General features: G+C 55.4%; 1 protein-coding gene across 1 annotated transcript in view; it reads left to right on the top strand.

Moving 5' to 3' along the window:
* The window catches only part of LOC122149921, a 160,166-nt gene that overhangs the window by 127,089 nt on the left and 23,433 nt on the right, over positions 1-9,644 (top strand). Inside the window, 9 exon segments of the mRNA XM_042780798.1 lie at positions 725-839; positions 937-1,165; positions 3,532-3,732; positions 3,735-3,770; positions 6,389-6,514; positions 7,188-7,321; positions 7,529-7,642; positions 7,742-7,870; positions 9,009-9,209. Of these exon segments, the coding sequence (XP_042636732.1) occupies positions 725-839; positions 937-1,165; positions 3,532-3,732; positions 3,735-3,770; positions 6,389-6,514; positions 7,188-7,321; positions 7,529-7,642; positions 7,742-7,870; positions 9,009-9,209 (1,285 nt within the window).

The following is a 9,644-nucleotide window of genomic DNA, read 5'->3' as shown; positions in this document are numbered from 1 at the left end:
GTTTATTGTTAAGGCATTCTGACTCTCAGTGACCCTATAGGACAGAGTAGGACTGCCCCAGAGGGTCCCTTCCCTGTAAACACTCAGCATGTGTGTGTTTATTGTCGAGTTGATGCCGCTCACTGCGATCCCGATCCCCGTGTGTGTGAACTGCCCCAGAGGGTTTTCAAGGCCGGGACTGTTTGGAAGCAGATCACCAGGCGTGTCTTCCAAGGCAACTCTGGGTGGGTTTGCACCTCCAACCTTTCTGCTGGTGGTCGAGCGCTTAACCTCCTCTCCAGGCACTTATTTCCCAGAACATCCTCCGTTGGGGTTTTCGGATTGTTTCCTCACAATTAGATTGAGCTGAACATTTCCCCCTGAGCTTTTTTTTTTTTTTTTTTTGACAGGGGTGCCACATAGATATTGGCGTGTCTCTTTAAAAGTACCACTTCTTGGCCCTGGTTCCCAGAGGTTCTGTTTTTACGAGTCTTAATGGCAGCCCGGAGTCTTTATTTTTAGCAAGCTCCCCAAGTGATTCTGCTATTCAGCCAGGCTGGAAGTTGACAGATTATTTCATCCAATTTTCCTAACAGTCCATCAATAAAGGAGGCATTGTTATCCCCATTTTTTGAATTAGCTGAGGGTCAGACAGTCTGTCCCCACCAAGCGTCACCACCGAGCAGTCACAATTGGAGCGCTGCTCTGTTTGATGCCAACACTTGTGCTTTTTTCTGTGTCCTAGGCTGCCCCCTGCTGTCTGCAGTGATAATGCAACCAGAATTCTTGCCTGTTGGCCTCATGCCAGCATCTTCAAGTCCCTGTTAGAATGTGAGGGTATGAAGGAGGTTGTTGTCATGGTGTGAACTGAAGCCCGGGACCCTCATGTCATCAGAGCTTGTCTGAATGTTCCATGTGAGGCTTGGTGAGGAGATTTCTCACTCTCTTCTGACCTAGCTGTCCTTCTCCAAGCGGGAAGTTGAGGGCACTTTTGTCTTGGGGTTGGAGCAGCAACGTTTCCACATCGGTGCCCGGCTGGTGGCTGCCAAGTCTGGTCTCGGACCTTCCCCCAGGTACGTGGAGAGCAGCCAGGGCCGGGAGAGGCTGAGGGGGTGCCCTGCGGCAGCCCCTGGAGAAAAGAAGTGTCCAGGTTCCTGGGAGGAGCCCGTGCAGGGAAGGCTATGCGGTGGGAAAATTGCCACAAGGACTTAGCTGGTCTCTGTGTCCTTCCTTCCTTTCTTTTTTTCCAATTTGATCTTGAGAACATACACGGCAAAACACACGCAATTCAAGTTTCTACACGTACAGTTTATCGTTTCACACGATTGAATGGTATCTCCTAGGTACTTCTAGAAGCTGGAGATATTGCCTGCCCTCGTCAAGTTTACAGTCTGCTGGGGCAGACTGACAGCAAAAAATCGCACGAATGAACAATAAGGCGCCCCAGGTGGTGACCCATGCTGCAGAGGAGATAGATCAGGGTGGTGATTAGATTGGCTGGCTAGAGAGGGCGACGCTGAGCTGAAACCCGAATGACAAGCAGGTGTCCGCCATCTGAAAGCCCGGCGGGAGGACATTGCCGGCAGAGACCATTGCAGGAGCGAAGGGACCGGGCAGGAATGCGCTTGGCGTGTTTGGGGAGTGGCCAACGAGCCCCTCCTGGCAGTGGGAGTGTGTGGTAGGAGACAGCAAGGGTCCGGTCATGCAAAGCTTTTTAGACCACAGGGAGGAGTCTGGACATCATTCTGTCAGAAATGGGAAGTCATCAGAGGACTTGTCCAAATGATGGTTTCAGATCCCTCTGGCTGCTGTGTGAGGAGGAGCCTACACGGGGTAGCAGAGAGACCGGCACAGAAGCCACTGTCATGGGCAGAGCAAGGAATAATGATGACGTCTTGGACCAAGGTGGAGGCGGTTGTGATGGGTTTTAGAAACACCTATAACTTACCTCCACTAACGAGTCCCCCTGTAGCACCCTCAAGCCACCCTTCAACCATGGCGCCCACAGTCAGGGACCATTTCCCTCTCGGGGCCTTTGCACAGGCTGTTCCTTGTACGTGGAATGCCCTTCCCTGCCTTGTCCACTAGCCGTCTCCTCCACGGCCCCGTGTCCCTTCAGTATCTCTCATGGTCGCCCTTGTCACCTGTCCCATCATCATCTGTCTCTGTGACCACCTCCCCCACTAGCCGAGGAGCCACTTCAGGGCAGGGACCAGCTCTTCTCTTCGTACCCCAGCTTTCAGCGTGGGGCCAGGCACTTAGGAACTGCTCCCTAAACGTTGGACAAATGATAAGACCAGCTGCAGCTCCCACGGGCCCTTCCGTGGGTCTGGCCCGGGGCCGAGCCCATCGTTCACACGATCTTGAAGAAGTGGGTGCTGTTATTTTTACTCCCATTTTATATGGGGAAATTGAGGTTCTGAGAGGTTAGGAAACTTGCCTGAGGTCACACAGCTTGGAAGGAGAGCTGAGAGGAGGAGTATCCAGTCTTCTGTGGGTCACACTCCCCTTCTGCACATCATCTGCCTGCCCCTGGCTTTGTCGTGGTTGTTCTTAGCCGTCAAGCTGGTCCCAACTCATGGCGACCCCACACACAACGAAATGAAACACTGACCAGTCCTGTGCCGTCCCATGATCGGGTATAGATCGGACCGTCGTGGCCCACAGGGTTTTCAGAGGCAGGTCACCAGCCCTTTCTTCCTGGTCTCTCTCAGTCTGGCTGCTCCGCTGAAACCTGTTAAACATCACAGCAACACACAAGCCTCTGCTGACAGACGAGTTGGTTGCACGTGGGGTTCATTAGCCGAGAATTGAGCTCGGGTGGCTTTTGGACCTCCTAATGAATATAAGGAGCTCTGATGGCACAGTGATTAAAGCGATCAGCTGCTATCAAACCCACCAGACTCTCCATGGGAAATAGATGAGGCAGTTACATTCTGTAAAGATGACAGCCTTGGAGATCCTGTGGGGCAGTTCCACTCTGTCCTCTAGGGGCGCTGTGGATCAGAATGGACTCCATGGCAGTGGGTGTGGTTTGGGCTTTGCTTCTGTGAAGATTGACAGCCTTGGAGACCCTGTGGGCAGTTCCACTCTGTCCTCTAGGGACGCTGTGGGTCAGAATCAGCCCCACCACAGTGGTTGTGGTTTGGGCTTTGTGCCTGTAAAGATTGACAGCCTTGGAGACCCTTGTGGGACAGTTCCACTCTGTCCTCTAGGGGCGCTGTGGGTCAGAATCAGCCCCACCACAGTGGTTGTGGTTTGGGCTTTGTGCCTGTAAAGATTGACAGCCTTGGAGATCCTTGTGGGACAGTTCCACTCTGTCCTCTAGGGGCGCTGTGAGTCAGAATCGACTCCACGGCAGTGGGTGTGGTTTGGGCTTTGTGTCTGTAAAGACTGACAGCCTTGGAAACCCTGTGGGGCAGTTCTAGCCTGTCCATGGGGTCACTGTTGGTTGGAATCCACTGGTTGGTACCAGGTTTGGTTTTGTGAATGCATGTAAAGGCCCAGTGAGTGAGAGATGCTCTACAAATGCCCCTGGTTTTCATCTTCTAGAAGCTTTTCTGCTCTCGCCCCAGGCAGCCCTGTGGGCTGGGCGCCCTGATGACCACAGCTCCATCTTTCTCTTCCAGCTCAGTGCCCCACCTGGAGAGCTGGTTCTGCGGACCATGTATGAGCGAGCCCTTGGGACACGTGTCCTGCACCAGATGGTGCTGTGGGACGGCCAGGAGGTGGCCCTCAATGGGAGCCTCGCTGCCTCTTCCCCAAGCCCACTGGGGACCTTGGCCTACAGGGTGAGTGGCTGGGGCTGCAGGCGGCTGCCGAGCAGTGTCCCGCCCACCCACCCACTCACTTGGTTAGTGAGCACTGGGGACCCACCGGGAAACAAGATCACCCAGGCCCCTGCTCTCAGAGATGGTCCGTGAGCAGGGAAACATGAACAAAATAGCATCAGAGTGCGGCCTCTTTCAGGGGCGAGAATGCCCAGGGAAGCTCACAGCATTTGACCTGGAAGTGTGGGCTCAGCTGGGGCCTGGGGAGGCCTCTCTGCGGAGGGAAGTTTGTGTGAGGCTGAATGACAAGGAGCTAGCCATGCTGGCTAGCTGGATCTGGGGTGGGGTTGCTAGGGGTGCTGGGGCCACAGCAGAGAGGCTGTGTGGCTGATGTGCAGTGAAGGAGCCAGGGAGAGAGAAGGTGAGGTGGGGGTCACACAGGGTCTTAGCCTCTGACAGGGAGCTGGCGTTTGTCCTGACTGTGATGGGACGGGAAGGGAGCAGGTGTGAGAGGTGTGGTCTGGGTGCCAGGCTGCCACTAGGGGCACAGGGTGGTAAGCACCATCTCAAGGGCTTCCTCACAGCAGCCCAGCAATGGAAGCTGGGACCCCGAGGCCCCCTGGGGGGCCACGTGGCCACATAGACGGTCAGTTTCTGTTTGAGGAGTGTCCTCATTGCAGAGCAGGACCCGACCTGCTGACCTTGCCAAGCAGGAGACGCAGTACAGACCCTGGCCCAGGGGCATAGCTGGCTGGGGGGGTGGGTGGCCTGATGGAATTCTCCAGTCATGTTGGCCGTGTGTGCCCTGTGGTGCCTAGAAAAGGTGTAAATCCTCAGCAGGTTGAGACAGTGCATGTGTGCATGTGCACATCTCTGTGCACACACATGTATGTGTGCCTGTGTATGTTTGTGACTGTGTATGCATATCTGTATACCCACATCTGTATGTATGCATATGCACATCTGTGTACACATGTCCTTGTGTATGTGCATGCACATCTATGCACATGTGCATGTGCACATCTGCATGCACACATGTATGCTTGTGTGTACATGTGCATATGTGTATGTTACACATGTGTGTATGCATGTATGTGTATTTATGTACACATGTATGTGTGTATACGTGTGAGTGCAGATCTGTGTGGGCATGTGTGTGTGCACATCTCTGTGTGCATGTATATATGTGCATGCCCATGTGCATTGGCATGTGTATGTGTGCACATCTGTGTGAGCACATGTGTATGTGTGCATGTGTGTGCACATCTGTGAGCACATGTGTATATGTGCATATGTATGTGTGCATGCACATCTGTGTGTGCACACATGCAGTGTGTGTGTATGTGTGCAAGTGTGCACATCTCTGTACACACATGTAAGTGTGTATGTATGTGTGTGCACATGTATTCATACGATTGGTTGTGCTGGGTGGGCTCAGCAGAGTAAAGGAGGAAGTCCCACCCCAGCGGCCTGGAGCCCCTGCACTATGGTCATAGAGCCCTGGCGCGGGATCAGAGTGTTGAGGGAATGTGAGACTACAGCTCTGTGTGAGGGTTGCCCCAGTGTGGTCCTGTTTCCTGGATGGAATGGCTAGAAGGAGACTTGAGAATCAGCTAATGGTGGGTCTCTGGGCAGCCTATCTGAGAACACGCACACCTTCCAGAGACCTCCAGGGTGCCGAGGTGGCCCCACCCACCCACACTGGGGCCGGCTTGTGCTCGGGCTCTGGGAAGGCAAGACCAATGGGTGGCCTCTTGAGACGTGGTCAAGTGATACGGGAGGTCAGGGCAGAGACTTGGCCGGGGGAGGAGGGGAGAACAGCAAGGTCGGGGACTGAGCCTGTGAGGCCTGTTTCTGGGGATGCCAAAAAAACGTCCAAACTGGGGTGACAGCTGTATCCATCCATTCCTTGGCCTCCTCTCACAGGTTCTGGTGGCTGCTGGCCGTCCTTGGCACTGCTTTGCTTGTGCACGGTCCTCATGTGGCATCTGTCTTCCCACTGTGTGTGTGCACATGTGTGTATGTGTGTACGTGCACATACACGTGTGTGTGCTGCTCTTCGTATCAGAAAGAACTGGGTTTAGGACCCACCCTCCTCTGGCTTGACCTCGTTAGCATGACAAACAAAATCCCCTATTTCCAAACAGGGTCACGTTTACAGGTTCAGGGGTTGGGACACTTCTTTTGCAGCATACGATTCACCCCACAGCAGACAGCTTCAGCTGAAACCACAGGCCATCCTCTGGGCGACCGTCTGGTGGGCCAGCCTGGCTCTGCTCTCGTGGTGGCCGGACCAGGAGCCAAGAGGACGAGTGGAAGGAGCAAGGACCTGAGTGGCCTCAGCTTGTACCTGGCATGCTGTCCTTCCCACCACATTTTCTTGGCCGAGATCTGTGGGCTGGGGAAACCGAGTCACCTCTCAGTGGGGAGCTGCAGAGTCTCATTGCAGAGGGCGTGGATGCAGGGCAGGTGGAGATTTGAGGCCAGCTGGGGAGTGTGGGGTGACTCCATGGACCAGTGAGCTCATGGCCCCGAACCAGTGTCCAGACCCAGTGTCAGGAGCCACCTGGCAACGGGCAGCCGCGTCAGGTGAGACCTCTTGTCCTCATGTGCTCACCCCTCCATGTGCCCTCAGCCAGTGGAACTCACCCACCCGCTGCCACTCACCCTGCCAGAGCACTGCAGCCTCTGCCTGACCTCAGAGTGTTCCAGGCACAGCCACAGGGATGACCTGGTCATCAGCTGGGATGGCAGGGACCAGGTAGGTGTCAGGGCCAGAAGAGGGTCCTGGGGAGCAGGTGGAGATGAACTCTATCCAGAGGCCTGAGGAGAACACCCAGGGCCCTGCCCCTGCCCAAGGAGACTTTCCCAGGGCCTGCGTGGCCAGGCCAGGCCAGCCTCCAAGGGGCAGTGGAGAAGGCCCTGAGTTGGAGGCAGGAGCTCTGGTCCCAAGAACACAACAGCAGCAATAACAGTAAATGGAATAGTGCCTAACACACACTGAGCACTCATCCATGCCAGGAGCCGTGCCGTTAACTCACATCGACCCCATCCACTCGGTGTTGTCGTGAGCCCCTTCAGAAGATGAATGTGAAGCACAGAGAAGTGTGGTAGCTTACCCAGGGTCACAGACTAAGTGGAGGTGGGGTGGGATTCAAACTCATGAATGGTCAAACTCCTGGGTCCTCAGCCACTACGTATACCACCTCCAGTTCCATCTCTGTCACACACTTGTTTGTGCCTCCTCCTCTCCAGGCCTCAGTTTCCTCCTTTGTAAAGTGGACCAGAGCTCTCTGAAGGCCACCTACAGTTTGGGACTTTGCGCACACAGCCAGCCTCCTGCACACCCTTGACCTTGACAGTGAAATCATCTGTGCAGAGTGGGGAGGGGGGAAAGAGGGATGACCCCAAGCCTACCTCTGCCCTCCCCAGGTGCAGCTCTCCTCCTGCTTCAGCTGTGGCAGGGCAAGCTGGCTGCCCACCTGGCCCTGGCTCACCCCTTCTACCTCTCCTGGTGGCACGCTGAGGCCAGGGCCCTTGCTGAGAGCAGGGACGGCAGGCAGAGCTGGTGGGTGAGTGGGAGGTACCCTGCCCCCAGCAGATTTCATGGAAAAGCCATGTCTGCATATTGAGGATGAGGCGGGTTATGTGCAAATACTTCCAATCTCCCAGTCTGGGCAAGGCTCTGAGCTCTTGCAGATAGGGGTGGGGAGGGGGTGGGTACCAGCCTCTCCACTTCCCCAGCTCCCTTACTGCCACCAGCCCCCATCTCATTGCAGATGCAGCTTGCCTGGAACCAAAGGCAGCCCGTGACCTTGGCACTCACCTGTGCTGACAGGTCCTCGGTGCACAGCCCTGCCTGGGACAGCTGCCTGGCTGTCTCTGTGGGACAGGCATGTGCTGGCTGGAGTGTTGAATAGACTCAGGGCTCTCTCCCCACTACCCTAGCCTTGCACTGGCACAAGCCCCATGCCCATTCTCTTTGCCCTCAGCTCCAGGAACGCATGGGTCTGGGCACCCTCAAGGCCTGTGGGGCCGTACTGCAGACTCCAGCCATGTTCAGTGAGCAGCTCAGTCTGTCTTGGGACCACCACCAGGTACAACAGAACCTGATGTCTGAGGTGAGGCCTGGGTCTCGGGTGTCTCTCCCAACAGGACAGCCTCCCCACTGCACAGAGTACTGGCTCTGGAGCCAGGTGGTGCTGAGTACAAGCTGGACTGTGGGACCCTGGGCAACTCACTCCTCAGCTGTGAGCTTTGGTGTTCGCATCTGTCAAATGGGTGCATTGATCCCTCCCCGACTGGACTGTGGTGAGGGCTCTAAGAGACACAGAAAGCAAAGTGCCCCAGGGAGCTGTTTGGTGGGGAGAGGGGAGGTTGGGAGCTCAGGTGTCCCCCAGCATCATCCCCTCTGGGGGCTCCTGGTGGGGTGAGCATTGTTCTGCTGGGCCTGGGGCAGGAACCGGGCCGTGAGAAACGGAGACAGTGGCCTTGAAAGCCCCTTGCTTCTCTGAGGTCTCCCACTGTGGTTTCCCCCCGCTTGGCCTGTTTCCTGCTCTGTAGACTGGGCAGAAGCCCTCTGACCAAGGTTTGTGGGGGTTTTCTTTAATTTTTATTGTGATTTGGGTAAAGTTTACAGAGCAACTTCATTTTCCACGCAGCAGTTCATACACATTTTGTCTCATGACACTGAATGTTAATTACCTAAATGTAATAGCAGCTCTTTTCCCACTTCCTCCCTATAATTACCTCTTTCCTGTGTCCTTCTTTCCTATGGGTTCCTGCCCCCTGAGCTTTGCAAACACTGCCCTTCTGTTCTCCCTTGATTGGTCGTTCTAAGGAGTGTATCTACTTGATATAAACGTTCCCCTCTAGGCCTGTCTATTGTTTGGCTGGAAGCCACGGGAGTGAGTTCAGTTCCAGACCTGAAGGGTAACTAGGAACCATAGTCTTGGGGGTCTCACCAGGCTCTATCAGACTAGCAAACCAAGACTTTTTTTGTTCCACATTATTCTCCCACTCTATGCAGTATGTCCTGCACTGATCCCTTTCTGAGTGGTTGACAGTGGTAGCCAGGCACCATCTAGTTCTTCTGGTCTCATGCCAGCCAGGGTTCTGATGGTGGAATTCCTGGCACCTGCTTGTCTGGGCAAGGGTCTCTGACTTTGCAGCTGGCCATACCCAGGGTATCAGCAAGAGTGTAGCACTTTCTCCTGCTGTGTGATGTGTTCCTTGCCCCACTGTCTCTCTTGATCCCAGAGGCATCGGGGACCCCAGCCAGACAGAATCCAGTCAGATGCCATGCTGGAGCATGTCTTCCTGGCTGCCTGTGCCCAGCAGAGCTTCCCAGGAGAGATGTAGACCCACTACGCCCGCTGGCTTGCACCCTGCCTTCCATGTCAGGCTCTGTGGTCTGCCCTGCCCAGGCTGAGTGCCTGGGGACCAGGGAGCCATGGAGGGGTGAGGGGAGAGGGGTGCCTGCAGCACAGAGTGGTGTGAGCAGGTGACCAGGGCCAGCATTGCAGCTGTGCCGTCTACCAGCTGGTGAGCATGGGTGGAGCATGTCTCTGTGAGTTCTGGGGTTGCAGGGCGGGTGGAAGAATCTATAGGCCTCGGCACTTAGGGTGCTGGGGAATTAAGAAAGCTGTGACGTAGGAGGAGAGCTTAGCACGGTGCCTGGCACATAAATGAGAGATGCTCTCACGTCATCATCCTCCTTGTCACTGTCAGGTGAGGTGTGGGGACCACTGCTCCTGGGTTTGTCAGCTGGTTGATAAATTCCTTGCTTCCTCCCTCCCACCCTTCCATCCACCCACCCAGCCAGCCACCCATTCATCCGTCCACCCTCTCACCCACCCACCCTCCCTCCCATCCACCTACCCATCCACCTACCCA

The sequence above is a fragment of the Orycteropus afer genome, unplaced genomic scaffold (assembly GCF_000298275.1).
Source record: "Orycteropus afer afer isolate SDZICR_OR568_19922 unplaced genomic scaffold, OryAfe1.0 scaffold00061, whole genome shotgun sequence".
NCBI lineage: Eukaryota > Metazoa > Chordata > Mammalia > Tubulidentata > Orycteropodidae > Orycteropus > Orycteropus afer.
The sequence above is the reverse complement of the archived record's forward strand: the minus strand, read 5'-3'. Positions and strand labels throughout refer to the sequence as shown.